A 20360-nucleotide genomic window follows, 5' to 3' on the forward strand; every position below is an offset into this window, starting at 1 on the left:
GTTTCCTTTTTTGATTAAACACATGCATTTGTACATTTTCTAAGATCAGTGATTTGAGGAAAAAAAAGTAGAATATAAAAGAGTTCTCCATATTTAATAAAGGCACGAAGAGGCAGTAAAGCAAATATAACTACAAACATTAACCTTTTCTCTCTGTTCATAATCCTTACACATTTCTGGTGGGTTGACCTTTGTCCTCCCACAAAGCTGTGCTGCTAATCAAGCTCTGAATTAATAACATTTTAAGGTCATATCCCACTTTAACACATCAGCTTTTCATGTAACGTTCCCTCTATCAGTCAATAATCAAGGTAAAATAAATAATAAAAAAACATGTTTGCTAATGTTACACATTTTACTACATACAAACTACATAACATTAACAGATACTTTCATAATTTGGCTTAAAATCTGATCAGACTGACAGCTGAGTCAACTCTCTTAGAAAGAAGTTACCATTGTTGTTCATTCTTAGAAACCCCCTACATCCTTCTCTCTATCCCAGCTTTCCTGCCATTCTTTACTTTTTTTCTTCACATCCAAATTCCCTTTGGTTCGCTGGGTCATTTTTTTTAGAGCAGGCGGGCCCACTAAGTTATAACTCCTCCCCCTCTTGTGATGAATGTAGGAGGTGAGGAGAGAAAGAGACAATAGACTTTAATCACTCATGTGGTGTGGAGCTGTTGGCACGCTGAACTCCATGTGTGCTGAGAAGTAAGGAGAAAAGAAAAAATAAGAGGGTTTGACAGTCTTAGAGAACGCCTGCCATTCATCAACAGCCACACTGAGAGGAGGGCGAATACATCTGGCCAGAAACTTCTTGGTCCTCCAGAACTTGGATCTTCTCCATCCTGAACAACAGCAATAGAAGAGGAGCTTTTTCCACTCTGCCGACGAAACTGGAGTATGGCCTGCCATCCTTGTCATCCCTGCCGCTGATGCAGGTGGCCACCATGATTTCCCATTGCCCTCTGGCCACCCTACTGTCTTTGCCCATCAGTGCCCAGCTAAACCACTGCCCCGACCTGGATAGCACCTTGCTGCTGGAGGGGGAGGGAGGTGTGACTCTGCAGAGGTACCAGCCTCGCTCCCCAGACAGCAGCCCTCACCACTGGGTCAGTACAGCACTTGATGTCAATATAAACTAAAGTAATTGTGTCTATGCAGATCTTGTTGTCATTTGGCGTAAATCACAAGTACCTTAAACAATCTAGCTTGGAATCTGTATGTGTTCCAGTTTATAATATGTTTTTACTGTAGAGAGATGGGATATACATTGGGAATTTAATTGAACCTTTGGAGGCAAAAAGTGATATTCGAAAAACAGCAGCTTGGAATCTTAAGCATTTAAAGATATGCAGTGAGGGTCAGAGATATCAGAGGTGTTTATAACTTCTCCAAGGTCTGTCTGGTTAGAGGTGCTCAGTGACAGTGAGAAAATAAGGACACTGATGGTAAAACATAACAAAGAACTGGAAAAAAAACATAGATTGGAGTCTGCTTGTCTAATGGAAAAACACGTTGCTATTTTAGAAGTTATGTCTTGCTGACTTTAATCAATTGAAAAGAAATTCATCAACAACTAACAGCTCATCTGTTTGGCTCCTTTTCAGTGAATTTTTTTGTGCAATTGATTGACAAGTCACAGTATCATAATTCACACTGTTTTGTGGCCCAGCCTGAAGGACAGCTGGATTCCTATAAATGTCTCTGATTCATTTCTACCATAGCTACTGCCATTAGTTGTTTTGAATATTTTGTGTTGCTCCTTGCTGACTGATCAGTTTAAATTACTTCACTTTTGTTCGTATTCTATTCAGAGTGTGATAAATGTTAACTGAAGTATTAAAAATGCTGCACATGCTACATTTAAAACTACCATACATGCACTTTTGGTCACTGTGTTTTACTAGGTGATCAGGAGAAATAAACATGCATACTCAGCAGTATGACTGATAATTTCTTTTTGTATAAACACAACTTGTTCCACTGGCAAATTCACGTAATCTAAGGGGAGAAGCTGGAATCTGAAAACCTTCTGAAGGTCTTCAATCATTCTCTTATGAACTGATGGCCTTTTTAATTGAAAAATAAAATCATCTTAAAATCAATGTTATAATAAGAAGAATAGTCTTTTTGTTTGAAATAAAATGCCCATTTTTTATGACATTAGGAGTAAATTTGTCTCAGCGCCATCACCTAAGATTGTCAAACTTAAAAAGATCATTTAAGTCTCTTTATTTTCTCAAAGAAAAAAAATCACTTCCAGCAAAAAATCAGGTGGTACAGACACCTGTTTGTTGTTTAGGTATAACTATGAATTGTAATTTTAATTTAAAAAAAACAAGCATCTATTCTATCATGAAAAACAAAGTGACTGTTATTTACTTCAAATGTACTGTAGTGAATCTTGCTGTTATACCCGTAGTATAACTGTTACTAGAGCAAATTGGGTCCTGACACTAAACAATAGCAATTGGATTATTTAAAAGAGTAATGTTTAAAAATAACTAACATTTATATCTGTTGTTGTCCTTGAATCCCTTGGATTAGCCATCCAATTTACCCCTAAAAAGATTTTATAGATAAAATAGGTCAGTCTAAAATATACTTTCAATGGTTAATTGTTTGTTTTTACAATATTTTTACAAAGGTCATCCCCCTCTATCTCTCTCTGAATGATGCTTTGTTTTAACTAGTATTAATTGGATAACTTGTGAAATGTCTTATCAAAAAAAGTTTTTTAATAGGATGTTAGATCGTCTTACTCCTGATTCTTCCCCAAATATTATCTAATATCACAACATACTCTGAAACTGGTGCTATACCTGGAGTGTAGACAGAGAAGTTACTGTATGTTAATTATTTGTCTCCGCTTATGCAGGAGAGGACCAATCTGGGTTTGTTTTCAAAGTTAACTGCTTGGAAAGGATTTGTATTTCTGGTCAACTAAGTCAGTTTTAGTTTGGATAATATCTAGATGAACAAACTAACATGAAAATCACTAAACCATACAGTCCCCCCCCCCGTTTGCTTTGACATATTGCTATTTCATCCCTCCTCCTACTGTAGCTCCATTTTTCCCCTCACTGCCTTGCATATAAGTAGTGTGTAAGTGATACTTTAATTATATTCATGAATGTTTGAGGCTAATGGTCATAAAACATGTTAAATTCTGCAGTAGAATTACAGTTAATGGTGTAATTTGATCAGAAAGTTTTTATACCTTTGGAGCCACTTTAATGAAGATCATGATCTTTCAATATACCTCTGATCAATATCTAATTGAATCACATAACCATATATTTTCTAAATAAACTCATCAAAGTATAGAATATGTAGATGCTGGGCGCAGACTTTTGCAATGTCAGTATGAAAGAATGTCCTGTGACAGATGGCTCTATTTTAGGGATGAAAAGTTGTTGGAGGGGTAATTCTCCTTTTTAAAAGTGACCAGCTGATAGCTTTCCACTGCTAAATCATAGCAAAGCCAAATCTGTAACTTTCTCTCCCTTTTCATTATGAACAGGATGATAGTCTCACTGTGATGCTCATATAAGTGTTTTTTTCTGTTCAGTAGGTCATCCTCCTCGCTGCCTATCTGACATCCTGGCCGAAATGTGGCCCCATCACAGAGCACTGTTTCCTGCGATTGTTTTAAGGGGTTAAGGAGAGTGGAGGTTAGCTGACACACTGGCTCTCTGAAAGCTCAGGTTACTTACATAAACGCTGTTTGTATGAGACTCATCCTTGTGACTGCTTTTACAGCACTGACTTATGATCGCCCTCTCATCTGGAACGATGGGATAACAACATGATTATAAAGAGGATTAAATACTTTCCATAAAGTTATGTGAGGATGAACAGGGCTGTTAGAGGCACCAACCTCACAGCAACCTCTTTAAAACACTTTGGCAGGATTTGAAATATCAAAACACGCCCTTTAAGCACTATATTTTGTTACTCAAAGGAACTTTTTGAGGTTGCCCTCTGCCCTGTGCTGATGCAGATGACTTAAAGTCTACAGGTGTCAGCAGTTTGTCAGCCTCTTGTTTTACCTTTGCCTCCTAGCAGGAGGTTATGAAACTATGCTTGTGACAGGCCCAGTAACTTAGTCTAATTTCCTCACTGTAATCTCAGTGCCGTGCTGAAAACTGTCCACAGTCCAGGTCAGAGACAGAGAAAGGGTGCTGAGGTCTACTCATTATCAGAACGTCAGTTCACACATTGATTGCACAGGAAAACTGATTAACATTGCACATGAAACATGTTTTGAATAAAAGGACTTGGTTTTATGATGCCAGATGCATTGCACTTAGCCAAATGACCTTAGATGGATCAGGGTATGCTGCTTCAAGAATAACAAAGCTCTAACTTAATTTTATGGACTCAGATTGGGTTTTTTTTTCTAAACCGTTTCTGTCAGTTAGAGGGCAATGTAATTAAGCTGCAGGCCCATCAATAAAAGCTGAAGCAGAGGGAATATCCCCTACCCCCTCAGCCATGTTGGTGTATAATACCCACCAGGGCAGGTCAATAACCTCAGTTGGCTGTTAGAGGAAACACAGAAGTGACTGAGAATTTTGATGATTCTTTGTTTTCCATTGAAAGAAATTAAAAAGCTGAGTTGACGCTCCTTCTTCCCCTTTTTATGTCTCTATGCGCAGAGAAGAGCACGTTTCAAGCTGATGCTTTGTGACGTCTCAGTATTTCCAGTTTTGATTGTTCAGGTCTTTTTGCTTGTCATGAGTTGGCAACAGTTTCAACACTCCGAGGTGGAGCGGTTTATTCATCTGAATGGGGCTAGTTTTTATAACCTTTGACCTGACTGTTTCTCAATTTTGAAACTCATACAATGAGCAATAATTAGGACGGGGTCAAGGCGGATGAAAAACATCCTTTTTTTATTCATCTATTGAGCAAATACATTCATACACATTTTGCTGGATTAATTTATTTATATTTACGTTTTTAACAGATCAATAAAAGGTTAATCTTTTTAGAAGAAAAATTATTCACAATTTTCATATCTCTTTCAAAATTAATAAGAAATTTAAAAATCTGATAAGTGGGTACTGCAGGGCATTTTTATTAAGCTCTCAGTACCTTCCAGAAACATCTCTTATTTGTATGTCTCTTCACACACTGAGGTTTCCACAACTTCCAGCTCCAACAATCAACAACTTGATGTACTTTTAACTCAGTCAGAGGGAGAATTTGATGATCACTTCTTAAGTGTTGTAAAAAAAAATCTCTGTTGTATTTACAGAGCTGTTCTAACATAAATTCAGTGTTGATTTTTGCTCAAAGGCGTTCCTAGCTGGTGTATCTAGCTCCATCCATCTTCAACTTTGATCAATTTCCCTTTCTTTCCTAAACAAAGACCGTCCCCTCAGCATGATGCTGCCACTACTCTGTTTTATTCTGCAGGTAGTGTTATGAGAGTGATGATTGGTTGTAGAATTTTTTTTCCACATATAGAACTTTGCATTATAGAAAAACTTTTACATTTCCTTCCTGTGCCTTCTTCTAATTGTTTGGCTTCTTGTGAATTTTAAGCAGGATTTTTGTATGGGTTACTTTCTGTTATGGCTTACTTTGCGACACTCTTCCATAAAGGGAAGACTTGTGAAGAAGAAGATTAATAGTTGTCCTGTTAACACACCCTCTCACCTGAGCTGGAGATCTCTACATCGCCTCCAGGGTTGCCATGGCTCTCTTTGCTGCTCTTCTGTTGCCTTGCTGGTCAGTTTAGGCCTTCCGTTGTGTTATACTCTTTGAATTTTTACTTGGATTTGGATGTAGAAGCTTAACCTTTTTTTCCATCTTCACAACAACTGGTGCAAGAGATATAAAAACATTTATGAGGCACTATAACAAGCAGTAGGGATCTCTTACGCTGTATTCACTTTTATTTCTTGCTTCAAATTGCACACCACTGACAAACTACCAGATCGTTTTTGTCCAAGATGCAGGTCACCATGACCTTCTTATTAAGCTGAAGATGCTTTTTTCTCTCTTAAGTGCCCCCCTGCTTGTAAACTTGTCTCATCGCCTGCAGCTCTTTAGAGGTCGTGATCTTGGACCTAATTAGTTCATATAAAAGGTCTAGTGTGAAAAGTCAATACTGCCGACGCTGTTCCTGTCACCCACATGTCGTCCTAAAGTAGCCACACAACAACATAGGCTCACTTAACTGGGGCAGAAACTTATTGCACCAGATGCTCTTGATGGTGGCGCGTGCAATTGTGTGTGTATGTGGGAGTTATATGTTTTGATAGAGACATAAAAGGATCTGCGTGTGTGTGTGCTTCTGAGAATGAAGTGTGTTTCATGCACACACTTAATTCTCTCTTTTCCCGCTCAGGCAGCACATGCAGCTTTAGCCAGGATGCATGACTGGGATCAAGCTGCCACTGGGGTCTGTTTGGGTCCTTAGTAATTGTGCTGTGCACTTTTTTTTATGTGTTGTCAGCATTCACTTCATGTCAGCAGACCCCCCCTAAATTAAAAACTATCCCTATGCCATAAACGGGTGTAAACAGGAAAAATCCAAGCTGTAGAATAGGAAGCATGCATTCATTTCATTTAGCTTACACGGTATGTTGTTTATAGTGTCGCATTTCAGCCAAAGCTGTGCTAAGGCTGGGGTTTCTTTCTGTGCCACAAACAAATTACTGCCCCTTTTCTGCTGTATTTTGGGTATATTGTGTCACTTCTGCAGTTTCATTTCCTACATGAAATGAAACTTTTCTTTTTACATGAATCAACAACAGAGAAGCGTTAGACTAATAATAATCAAGTAAACCCCAGAAATAAAATATTTTAGCGCACCTTGTTTTGATAAATGCATTTGTTCCTCTGGTTTTGAGGTATTTAGAATTTAAGTGGCAGCGGTTCACTGCAAAAAATATCTCGAAATACGTAAACATTTCTTGAATTTCTTGTATTTACTCTTAATTTGAGTGGGTAAATAAGATGATTTGCCAATGGGTTGAGTGTTTTTACTCTTAAAATAAGATAATTAGCTAATGTACACTTGAAAAAAGACAATATGCAATTGTTTTTCCTATTTTAAATGTAAATTTTTCCATAGGCAAAGGGTCTCACTTTTCTCCTCAATTCAAGAAAAAATTTTAAGAAGTGACTTATTTAGATTAAAATATTTTGCTATGTTGTTGGTGTGTTTGATCGATGCAGTGTGCTGTTTTTGTTGCATATTTGACAGCTTTGGGGCTGCATCTATTTGCTTAGCAACAGATGGTCAGGCTCTCATTAGCTGACGGGGTCAGACAGACAGACATCCAAGCCAGTTCAGGCCGATTCATTCCAGGCTTAGCAGGGCTTAGATTCAGGGGGGGGTCAGGGCTCGAGAGCACATGCGGGGGAAGGGTTTTCTGGAACTGTTTTGATTTTTTTTTTTTTTTTATTCCTCTAAATGCAAAACTCCCTAAAGTCATCCATACAACCACAATATGAATCATCCTTGCATCACATCTTGTTGCTTTGCAGTTCAGCAGATTCTAGAATCTGTTCAATGTTTTCTTACACTATTATTTAATTTCTGCTTTATTTGGTGGCGTCACGGCTAATACAACACCTGCACTTAAAGTCTTTCCTTTAAGACAGCTTGCATGCTGAGCTCAAGGAGTTCAACATGCAAGGAGAAGGTGGAGGAGGGGGGAGCCATGTCTGCAGCTTTGGACTTTACTGGAAATGAATGATGTCACCCAACCAGTGAGAGAGAGCTCAACAACATCCCAGACAATAGATCCAAAGGGAGTAATAGAGAAATGACATAAGAGTGTGGAGGAGAGAGACAGACAGAGCTTTAATGTAACTGCTTAAACAAGCAGTTCATTTGAGACTGAAACAGAAAGACAAAAACTAAATGGAAACAAGGAGAACACAAATTCTGATTGTCTCAGTTAAACTGCGGTGTTTTTTAAAGATTTGCCACTGAGTATTTTCTAGAAATGCCCCGCTCCAGCTTTAATTGGCTCTTTTTTGTGTGGTTTACAAGCAAAAATATATAATTTCGACCGTGATTTATAAATCTAATGCACTTTTTCCCTTTCCTCCTGGCCTGCTCTCACTAAAATCTCTGCTGACTCTGGATAAACACAGTGGTTTATGAACTCTGCCCTCTACTGGGAGGCATGCTTTAGAAACCCAAACTTATCAACCACACACAAACATTTGACCAAAAGCAAAAGCATTAAGCATATTCCTTTGCACAAAGACACACTGGATATAAAAGCAATGATTAATTGAGAACTGTGCACCTTTTTGAGATTAAACAGAATTTAACTCTGCCTGACGATTCCTGCTGGCAGATACTCCTGCCCTAAAGTGTCTCTTTCCTGTATAAAATTAAGGAATGACATGTTCTCTCCACAGAAGGGAAAATTTGTCCGGTTGCGTCACACCTGCTTCCGGTCAGCAAGGTTTTTCTTCGTCTCTGTCTGAGCTGTGAAGTCCTCAGTCTCTCACTCTCTCAGTGGAGACAATGTTCTTTCAATCTAATCTCAACAGAGTGCTTCACTCTCTCTGATCCATGACCTTCTTATCTATTGTATAAACAGAGATGTCACAAATGCATCTTGGTATTCTCACAGTTATTGCCTTCATTTTGGGGGTCGCTTTTAAATACCTCTTGCCGGTTGCTGGTATTACCTGCTCTCTTCCTCTTTTAGGTCTCCTTTCCTTCCCCTTATCGGTCAGATTTTATGACCTCGCTCCAGGCCAGCAGAAAGACTCCCCAGCCAGTCAGGTATGAGGACAGCAGCCTTGCTGGAGTCAGGAGGCTGAGGGCAGGATGTGGGAGATTTCCTGGAATGTGCGATTTTTTCCCCCACTGTGGTGCAATAACTGCAATCGTGGTGCTCCTCCTGTTCTTGTCCCCTTTCTATGAGCACTGCAGCTCACTAGGCTGTCTGTGGACCTGAGAGGAGTGCATTGAAAGGCTGGATAATAGCGGGAATCATTTGATAAATAATTTCAAATAGGATCCGCTGTGGTCAAGGGGTTTCCTAAGTGGAATTACGTCAGTAGACATCAACAGAAAGAAAAACTTGGAGCGGGAATTGGCCTAATTTACAATGTTGGAGTGGAATGAATGCTTACTGCTGGCCGATCAATCATTAAACATAGTAAATCTTTGGACTTTTGAATCCAAACCTGCCTTTGGTCTTAACTGTAATAAACAATAAAAATTAATCAATAAGATATAATCCATCTCAGAAGTTTATTACTGCAGGCCTGTGAACCTGACGGTCATTAAATCCTTTGAGTGTCTGGTGCCGAAGGATCTGAAAGACGTGACAGGCCCCCTGCTGGACCTCCTACGATTTGCTTACCGTGCAAATGGGTCAGCAGAGGATGCAGTCAAACTTGGCCCACATTTTATCAGGCACCACTTTGACCACCTTATGCCAAATAGCAGGATTTTGTGAGCATTGCCCCCATTGCCCCAGACACCCTCAATCAGAAGCTTACCCAGCTTAGTTGAACACCAGCCTCCTGACTGTCCTGCAACAGCAGGAGAGGCTGGGGAGCACCTCCTGATCAAGAACCACCCACCCTGAGCCTTCCCAGAGGTGTGTTGTCTCTCCACTCCTCTTCTCCATGAGTGCACCTCAGCAGACCCATCTGTGAAACTCCTAGAGTTTACAGATTACTCTTCTCTGATTAATAAAACATTTGGAATTGCGTTTTATTAACTGTCATTGGTCTATTCAGGACAATTAATCTGCATATACACAGTTGGTAGACTTTCAGGTCTACTGGCACACTCTGAACTACCTGCAGCTAAACCCACTAAAAAATAGAAAAGATGCAGGGGAACGTCCAGAGAATTTAGCTAACATTGCCTTCCCTTAAGATCCCCAATATCACTCTGGCTGTTTCCAAATGTCAGCTCCAACCCCTAGATCCCTCAATCGCTATTAAGAGCAGGGAATACATAGTGGACTTCATAGTGAATTCAGTTAACTGACCCTTCGGACAGATTATCACTACTTTTTACTTCCCGTTCGTCACATGACTCTGCCTCCCTGCACGGTGCTTGCGCCATCTTAGTTATTTATCGCCGCTACAACAAATCCCATGATGCTTTGCAAGGAAAGCTCTGGCAAAGCAATCTGGGATATATCTGCTCCTCTAGCGACCCAGTGATGCCAATTTTTCAAGGTGCATAGTGGGAGGTTTTGAGTCCACAACCTTTCTATCTACTAGACTGTTGGGGAAAATTACGTAACCACTATATAGTGCCCTATGTAGTGATTAGGGCAGACGTTTGGCCACAGCCTTTGTCTAAAGGTGATTAAAAAAAAACTTGATAACTGTCCTCTCCAGAAAGCTGAGGAACCTCCTAGATAGACTCTGTTCAGAAAGGTGAACAGGATTTCACCTTTCTTCACCTTTTCCCTTGCACCTTTTTCTTCCTTTGGCACATTCTTCTTCTTTGACTATTTGAGCTGATGTAACAAGCACATTTGTCCACTATGAGATCAATAAAGTCAATCAATAAAGTCAATCAATCAATCAATAAAGTCATTCAATCAAGTCTTAGATGAGGACTCAGTTGAAGGGGTTTTGTCCTGTAACCAACTGGTTGCAGGTTAGAGCACCTGCCTCATCTGTTTCTGTCATTTTGTTCTTGGACAAGACACTTCACCCAACTTGGCTGGGGTCAGAGGGACCATTGGTCACATGAAAAAGCGGACCACCAGAGAGACAGTTTCTTCTCTCAGTCTGTTAAACACTTCATGGCAGGGCTCTGCTAGAACAATTAAGACTATTCTACCAAGTTTCCTCTTTTTATGTGTTTACAAAAAAACTTTTGCACACTTGTTTTGTACTGGTGTTATCTGTTTTTTTATCTTGTCCTTTTTGTTCTTTTAGCTTGCTCTTTTTTTTTTTTTTACATTATTTGGTTTTTGTTTGGATTGTTGATTATAATGTGATGGAAAACTCAAGTCAGATTCCTAGTTTTTGCACAAAAACTGTGACATCAAAGTTGATTCTGATTGTTTTCTCTTACTTCTTGCGTCACTGGGACCCCTTATCTCCCCATCAAATATTTATGTGGTCTTAGCTTCACCTTGCAATTTGTTGCACATTCATGACAGCTTACGCCCTGGAGCCACAGCACTGGTAATCCCTATCTATCACTGTCCATTTGAGAATAAATAAGTATAGATAATATTTTCATGATATATGTATGAGATGTAAAAATTATTTATTGTGGTATTTGTTTTAACATTGGATTTGGTTTTGAGTTTAGTTCCAGATGTAACTTTACACTTGTAGAGCCCTTGATTTAATAAGAAGTTAGTGTGACTCTTCTGATCCCCCAAACTGGTCAGATGCTTGTCTATAAAATGTTACGTATAGGTTCATGGATCTTAGGAGAAAAGGTTCACATGTTGTTCCCAAGTTGAAGGGTGCACACACTCATGCACTCATTCATCCATCAGACACAGCTGTATCCTTTACGTTTATCCAATGTCTTGTTTTTTTGTGGACATGTGACATCAGTCCTGCTGTGAGACCAACACTCCTGCCTCCTGGGACTGAGTCGGAGGTCCTCTAGGGTCGCAACCTTCCCACTGCCCCTCTGGGCTTCCCAGAGTTCTCCAGACCCAAGTGCACACCGAGGGCAACTCAGCCTGGGAATTGGACATGGGCCAGTTTTGCATCAAGTTAAGGACTCTAACTAATGCTGGTTGATACCACACATACAGGAGGATTGACGGAGATGTAAAGCAGGCTTCCCTGGCCTTTCAGTGCCCTCTGAGTTAAGCTGTTTGGGAGTACAGCTGGGCACCTTGAGTGACGTAGATGGCAGATCATGTGTCATTGTGACGCTGGTTGTGATGTTTCGATCTAGTTTTGGAGGTGTATAGACTTGAATATTTAAATCTTAGAAACTTAATATCAAAACTATGGAATATGTAGCATAATAATATTCCCATCCTCTCCATATTTCTTCCCGGGTTGGGGCAGGTTGGATTTCATTAGCATCTCATATCAGCTTGTAGATGTATGAATGGCTTCTTGCTCAAATTGCTCTGTGTTTATGATACAAAAAGACCCTTCACAAACTCCGGTCAGATTCACATCTTCCCGTTTATTCACACAAGTGGGCCGTTTGAGTACGTGTGGAGACACATTCACAGCGGAACAGTACTGCCCATTCTATCACACTAAACCCATTCTCCTCTGCTGTCATCCACAATGCACAGTAGTATTGACGCCATCCACTGCTTTCCTTGTATTGTCCCACGCAGGAGCCAAAGGCCCCAGCTGTTTCACACACAAGGTAGCTGTAGGTCTGAAGATAATGATCTATATGTAGATTTGCTATAGTAATTGTTTTGGTATTGTTAAATTTGATGGAAACCCTTAAATAATTAAAACATGGATCTACTATCAGATATAACTTTAAAGACTTTTATGCCACATTAGCTGCCTGGATGAAAATATTTCATCACTCATTTGTTGAAATTACATATATGAAATGTTATAATTGTACATATAGGGTTTTTTTCTGTGCATTACATATATCTAAATATGAGGTAAAAAACCGAATAATAATAAGTACAGTAAGGCTATAAGGCAGTTACTTATTTGGCCATATCCCTCATAAATATCTCTTTCATCGACAGAAATTAAAAGTGTGAGGGGTTTTTGCACCTCTCCTCTTGCTCGACCATCTGAATCAGCTGCAAATATTCTAGGGAATGTCTCTAGTAGCTCTGTACATATACAGACTGGGACGTTCTGCCCGTTATTTACTCAATTGCTGTAACACAGTTAACTTGAATATGTAATGTCTGTGGACATCAGGTTTCACATCTTGCCAATAATCTAATAGCTGGATCTAGGTTTGGACTGAAAGGGCCATTCTAAGAAATTAATTTGATTAATCGTAACATACTATAGGCAGTGGTCTAGTAAAAGAAGGGGGATGGTGGCATTTTTTTTTTTTTAAGCATACATAGTCTAATTAATATAGTCTATTAACCTAAAGCAATATGCATGGTATGGTTGCTATATGTCAGGTACGATGGTCATTGACCTTGACCAAGGCACCTTACAGTAGAACTGCAGTCAGTTCCTGGACTTGCATGGCTATCACTGCCCCTACATAGTTAGGGACAAATGCAGAGAACAAATTTCCCTCTGAGATCAGCTTGATAGTCATGGTAGGCCACTTCTTTGATTTTATTTATTTTGCTCACAGCCCGACAAATGTTGAAAGGGCATTATCATTGCCATTACTGTTAATATATAGTAGACATTCTACACATTCGGTAATGCAATGTCATAGGGGATGGTATGGAGAAGAAGAAGAAGTTTTTTTAAGAAGTGGGATGCCATCTTCCCTCATCCCCCCTTCAACTTGAGACCTTACTATAGATATGTTCTGTTTGCATCTTTGTCCTGCTCATATCTACTCTGACAAAGGCTATATTATATGAAAACAAGTCATTTTATTTTAGTTTTTTTTTTACACTTTGTTATTAGTCCATATCAGCCATGGGTGAGATTAAACAAAAATTTTACAAACTGATGTTATTTTTTTCAAGTTTCCCATAAAAAATGTAAAATGTAGAAAAAGAAATTGAACCTTTTGTCTTAACCCTAGAGGAAACAGATTTGATGTTTCCAGAGAAGTTGCGCAAACAGAAATCCCAGCTCTGCGTATTATTGCGCACACTGCTGTCAGTCTGATGGAAGTGAGACAGAAAAAGGAGGAGTTTAAACGGGACTGTTGTGAGTAGAGGAGCAGGAGGAGGAGTTTGGTCATTCAGTGGAAGAAAGGAGCGCTTACTGACAGAGCTGAAGAGCAGGAGTTTGACTTTAGACAGAAACGTGCAAAGAAGAATCTCATTTTTTGAAGGATCCCTATTTATTAAAGAACATTTTTTTCTCCTTTCCCTGGTTGGATTACCTTTGAGCTCTGATGCTGTCCCCGGATCATGAAAGAAACGCTAACCATGAAGTTCGCCTGGAAAACTAAAATGGTAAAATAATAATAATAGCAAAATAAAATAGTAAAAAGGACAACTAGGTTTGTCGGTCTGTGCTGTTTGTGGTTTAGGAGCAGGGGGGGGGAGTGGGGTTAGGTTATAGGGTTGGTGGTTGTGGGAAGGAGGAGGGGGGTGTATATAGGGGGAAAGCTGTGGATAACTGGGGGAAAGAAGGAGGGGTGAGAGAGGGGAAAACAGCTGAACACTTTTGTTTTTATTCTGGTTTAAACTCAGTTTAACCCACTTGGAGCTTCTGCGTAAAGGCGCAGACTTTAGACTGGCGACCTGGGAGACAGGCTCAAATCCTCGATCTGTCTGCTGATCCATGCGTGATGATGGATATGAAAACTTTTGTTTGGGGATCCACAGTGTGGCAGAGAAAGGGAACAATTGGCGCAGCCCCCAGGGGCCAAAGCAGTGGCTCCAAAGGGCCCCAGCTGCGCCCTGGAACGAATAACATGAAGCAGATCAGCGCCTTAGATTTAACATACGTTATTCTGCTTTAATGTGTTTAATACCATCTGATAATGTTAAACCGCTGTGTTTGACAGGAGGGGCCATAGATGTGCTTCTATGTTCTCAGAACGTTTGCATGTTCTGTGGAAAGATCAAGATTTAATCTGGATTTCTGGTATAAACAGTTAATAGCTGAAAGTTGGGGCTAGAAGCTTAACTTCTAGTCTGTGAATAACCCATAAAAATTGACTGATAATTTCTTAAAACAACAGCAGAAACATTGCAGAACATCAGCTAAAATATTTTCATGAGCCATGTCACTTTGCATTCGAAGCACAGAGAAGCAAATCAACTTGTGCAATGGAAATGGAGGTTGGAGCCTGTGCATCCTCAGTTATGCTCCTGTATTTAACAACTAATGAAATAAAAATACACTCAATAACTATCTGTAATAAAATAAAGAGCTATATAAAACATAAATATAATGACAGTTAAATACTCGTTGCTTCTACTTTGCATAACTTCTCTATCAGACAATTACTATTGGCTCAAATGTATAATGTGGATTCTGGTTTGTTTGTCACTCAGGATGAATATTTGTGGCTCACTGTCCTCTGCATTAACTACATCATCATTAGTTTATTTGAAAAACAAACATCATCTAACTAATAACTAATCCTTGCATGTAATATGGATCAATACTGTATGGACCCATTTGTGTGATGATATCAATGCAATCTTGTCTAAATGTTTAAATTCAAGTGTTAACATGGTCAGCTATGGTATTTTTTTAGCTAAACAGTTATTTTAAGAAGGCTGATGTTCACTTTGATGTTTGCCACTCTCTGACTAGCGGTTTGGTTTAGCTTCAGGTAATCTCCAGCTAATCCAGCTAATCTAGATTTATTATATGTTCTCTTATGCTTTGAAAATAATTGTATAGGTTTCGAGTTAAACATGCAGCAAGGCAACCCTGTAAAGTCAGAAGTGTGATTTCAGGCGAGCAGCTCTGTGTTCCAATCTCCATGCATCCAGTATCTGTTTGCATCTCCTGAAACGGAGGCACAAAGAGTGCTGAACAGTTTATTAACCATTTAATTTAGTATTTTCATAAAAACAAGCTCTGCATTAAAATAAAGATAAACGTTTTAATATCCTCTTTTATTGCTTATAATTGTTAATCCAAAAACAAATAGCCAATCGGATCAAGTTCAGATCAAAGCGACAAATCCAAACTATCATTATATTTAATAAACATCCAAATTTATCAGACGGAAATGTGAATTAAACAGCTTGAAATAAGAGAATAAAACTTTACTTAAAAATTCAACCTTTTTTCACTTTATTGCAGAGCTAATCTGTTGTCTTTGCTAACTTGCAGCCTCTGTAAACTCAATTTATACTGTTGTTGAAATACCTTCTCTTGTAAATGGAAATGTTTTGGTTTCCATTTGCATGCAAACTCCAGGAATGCAGTCCCAAAATAATTCCTCATAACGTTTTTGCACTGAAACACATTTCCATCTGCAGCACATGAAATAACAGACAGTGTGTGAGCAGGACTGTGAACTCAGCAGCAGTGAGACCTCCCGCTATTGTTTTGGGAGTGTGTGGACTGCATGACTCATCCACTGATGTATTTATCTGTCTCTGCGCCAGTTGGCGGGACATCCAGGAGTGGGTCAGGACAGTCACAGGAGGGACATGTTTCTGCCCATCAGACAAGATGCAGAGCATGTTTCCTTGCTGAAATCATTCATACTCTATTTCCTTTTTTCTTTTGTGAGGTGTTTTTTTTTTTTTTGGTTTGAGCAGAAGCCCATGCTTCTTTTCAAACCAAAACACAACCCAGTCATGGATGAGTACCGCCGGCCCTGTAGACCAGCCATTGAGCCTGCTAATGGCGATGCTGACCCTTGATCCCTTTGCTGGCGGGCCGGGCGCTCTGTTTGGGGAGTAGAAATGGACTTTGCCGCTGAGCTTTGTAAATGAGAGTCGGAACAGTCTTGGATAGTGTTGTCTTTGGATTTTTGAAGATCTGTCAACAAATAAAAACAACAATGCACGGAACTTATTGTTTATTTTTGGCCATTTCTACTCCTTCTTTGCCAGCCCAGCCTCTGTTTTTGTCTGTGTATGCTGTCGCCTCAGCAGATCTCTCCAAGCAGGAGTTCTGCATTATGACTCCAGTGTGTTTGTTTATGCATTCAACTGTTTGGAAGTAATTTACATCCAGATAAAGACATAACAGTCCTCGGGTACAAGATAAGGAGATATCTATTTAGTTTTAGTGCTCTTGCTTTCAGCACACATTTGCTATCGTGCTCCTTTTAACTTTCGACACACAGACGTCTGTTTGGACCAGGAGAAGTGATGATCTAGGTGTTTGTTTAGGGGACTTTAGCTTGTTATCTTCTGTCTGTCTAAGCTCTGAGAAAGCAGTCCAAACCAGATTTCAACTCCAGAGACAGGCGGTGAAGGAGATGGATGTGGAATAAAAGAGGGAGTAAAGAAAGAGGGAGGGAGGCCTGGCAGGCTGCTGCACTGGTGGGGGTTGGGGAGTGTGTTCCTTGATGTTTTACTGCACTCCTCTCTCCATACTTTGTTTTACTTTGTGCTGTGGTTGTGTTTTTTCTCTTCAACCTTCTGTTTTTTTGCACCGCTCTTTTGTTTTATAAAGTCAATGTAATGACACTTGTGCAAGTCAGCTCGGCAGCCTGCAGCTGCTTACTGGAAGTGTTTTTACCTCTTATTCCTGAACATGAGTTCGCTCTTCTTCTGCAGAGGTTCAATATGATCTTTCCTCCTCTTTTCAGAGCTCGGTTCAGGACTGGGGGGAGGAAGTTGAGGAGGGAGCCATCTACAACGTGACACTGAAGAGGGTTCAGATTCAGCAGGCAGCGAACAAGGGAGCAAGATGGCTGGGGGTGAGTTTGAACATGAAGTGGTGCATCTGGTCTGACTTTTCCAGCAGCGGATCAGTTCGCCTCTCTGCCAGTTTATGAGTCCAGTTGGTTCTCTCTCACATTAACCACACCCAAATCAGTTTGATTTTTAAAAATTTTGATAAATCATGATAATATACGCTAATAAATACCCATACACCCTGTGCAAAAACCTGATATAATGATCCTACAAAAAAACTAAAAAATCTGTCATATGTGGACGCACTGTACTGTATATATCCCATGCACCTTTTTCTTCCTTTGGCACCTTCTTCTTTGAATATTTGAGCTGATGTAACAAGTAAATTACTCCACTGTGTGAGATAAATAAAGTCAATCAATCAATCAACCAATCAATCAATCAATCAATCAATCAATCAATATCATTTACTCAAGATTGTTTATTAAAGCATATTGCCATCGGTCTGTGGTTAGGAGTCCCATTTATTGGTATCACCTCTGATCAAACTAAAGTAACTTTTTATTGGAGTTGTCATCCACATTCCCTCTTAAAATTTGACATATTTGTCTCACTTTATTTTACATTATATTACCATATACCTCCTCACTTCTGCTACATATCCATAAAAAACCTGTACCTAAACATCACCAGCTTAATTTGTTCCTGCAGGTGAGACATTTATTTTCAATACAGAATTGAATTTATCAGTTTTTCTGTATATCTTTTTGTTACAACCTTTAACTATTTACTATTGCTCTCATCCTGTGTGGGCCAGTCCAGTTCATACTATTATATCAGCTTGTATTTGTAAATGCAAATATGTATTTGTAAAAGTGACCTTTTTCAAATACATATTTCATCCTGTAGTTTTACAACCAGATTAAAATTACAGTAGATAATGAGTAGATCATAGAAAATATAACTTAAACTAAGTTGGTGTTAAAATGGGCACAAAATGAACCCAAGCAGACCCACTGACTCCTGATGCTTTTCTAAATTCTCAGTTTTCTGCCATAAAATGTAAATCCCATACTTTATGTTTTTGCATTATAGAATCTCTTTTGTTATTAATGTGCAGTGATTGTTTATTTAAGCCATTTATTGATTAGAAATCCATAAAACCTCAGCCCTTTTGTAAGCCCCATGCATTGTTCTCCACCCACACTGTTATTGTTTTAACATACTAAGCCTGGCAACACCTTTCAGCCCCCCTAAAAAAAAAAAAAAAGCATTTCCCTCTATCTGGACTCTGCTGCTTCGTTTTTCCAGCTGCTAGTAAATCTGCTTGTTTCCCGGCATGGTGGGCGTGTCCTACAAAACGCTGGTATGGATGAAAACAGAGTATTAAATGCTTTTCCAGATAATATAAGACATTAGTGTTTTCTTGGCTTTTATGTCCAGCATAAACAGATACACACTGTAGTATGCTTTCAGAGAGAGATAAATTAAAGGGATATGTTAGTTGTATAAGTTTTCACAGAGTTTCTGTTATTGATAAATCAGCGCGTTGTACTTTGGTTTGCCTGTCTTTTTGTAAGGGGCTTTGTAGGGCCTTGGTAAGCTGCACAGTAACACAACAGTAGCTATAAAGGCCTGTTGATGTACTGACAGTGGTGAGAGGAACCAATTCAGCTACAGCTAATTAAAATAATGTTAGTGTTTCAAAGATTGCCAACTACTAATCAGGAAAAACAGGAGAAAACTCCAGCTGACACATCTGTAGATTTGCTGGAAATGGCCGATTGTCATAGCAGAAAAGAAGCTATTATTAGTTCAGTTATATTCATGGGATTTCAAAGTTGCAGTTCTTGTTTATTTTCCTGAACTGTGAATTATGACGTCGAAGCCTTTGTGTGTGTGTGACCTATCGGTGACTCAGTTCACAAGATAGAAATCTCATTCGTTATGTGAGTAGGCTCTTATCAGAGGGGAGTGGTGGGAGAAGTTTGCTCTGCCGCTGTCCTCCTCTGCGTCTGGAGGGCCGGTGGAGGAGGGGCTTCGCTGTGATTAGAAGCAGATTGGAGTGTTTCCTGTTTCACTGTGCTAACTTCACCAAGGTCTCTCCCTTCTGAGACTGTGTGTGTGCCACCCTCCCTCAGTCTTTCCTTTACGGATCTTTTTCCAAGCAGCTCGATTCTTACTCAGATACAATAGTCGGACACATCTGGAGAATCTGGAATTAAAAATAGGTCACAGTTATCATTGCTGCTTCCTCCTTATTCTTTATCAGTGATGGATGCATTTGAGCTCAGACTATAATTTATAAGCCAACATAGTATAAACATATCTATTATTGTTTTGCTCCAAAAAATGTAATGAGTGAAACTTTTATCCTGACTAATGCACATTCCCATTGTCCTGTAAATTAGGACACTGTCTGAAGTATTTTAGCATAGAGAATGTCACCTGTCAAAAAAAGGAAGAAACTTAATAATAGATAACATGTTAGTGAATACTACTGCTATTTGGAAAATAAATATATAAAAAAATGCAATCATTAAAATAAATGCAATACAAAGGACTACTTAAACTGTACTAGTATAGATAACACTTTGCAAGAGCCATGCTTTCACCCTCTGCAGGCCAGTCACATATCCAGTCAGCTAAATGTTCTTTAGGCCCTCCATTTGCCTAGTTTTAATAGCTCAGATGCTGAAATTCACAAAAAAAAACAAAGGAAGAATTGTTTAAGAAAAAAAAAGAGTGAAAAATGGTAGGTACATCATAGATAATAAGAGAGTCTGTAGCAATAATATTGTTATAACTTGTTGCTGCTTTATCATGCAGACCTATGGAACATTTTAATACCATGTCACTGTGTTTCCAATTACATTTGGATACAAAATTACATACCTAATTACATCTATATGTTTTATTTAATTTGTTGAACTTTATTTTTATATCTTTGCTATTATATATATATATATATATATATATATATATATATATATATATATA

General features: G+C 39.0%; 1 protein-coding gene across 2 annotated transcripts in view; it reads left to right on the top strand.

Annotated features, from left to right (window-relative positions):
- Positions 1 to 699: 699 nt before the first annotated feature.
- The window catches only part of rgl1 (ral guanine nucleotide dissociation stimulator-like 1), a 29010-nt gene continuing 9349 nt past the window's right edge, over positions 700 to 20360 (top strand). The window contains exons 1-2 of one of the 2 annotated variants that reach the window (XM_015382669.1): positions 700 to 1115; positions 17312 to 17422. In XM_015382669.1, coding sequence (XP_015238155.1) covers positions 939 to 1115; positions 17312 to 17422 — 288 coding nt within the window. In that variant the 5' untranslated portion in view covers positions 700 to 938. Of the gene's footprint in view, positions 1116 to 13807; positions 14034 to 17311; positions 17423 to 20360 lie in introns of those variants that run through there. The other variant, XM_015382670.1, reaches the window with a different exon arrangement.

Source organism: Cyprinodon variegatus, unplaced genomic scaffold, assembly GCF_000732505.1.
Source record: "Cyprinodon variegatus isolate N-32 unplaced genomic scaffold, C_variegatus-1.0 Scaffold261, whole genome shotgun sequence".
Classification (NCBI taxonomy): domain Eukaryota; kingdom Metazoa; phylum Chordata; class Actinopteri; order Cyprinodontiformes; family Cyprinodontidae; genus Cyprinodon; species Cyprinodon variegatus.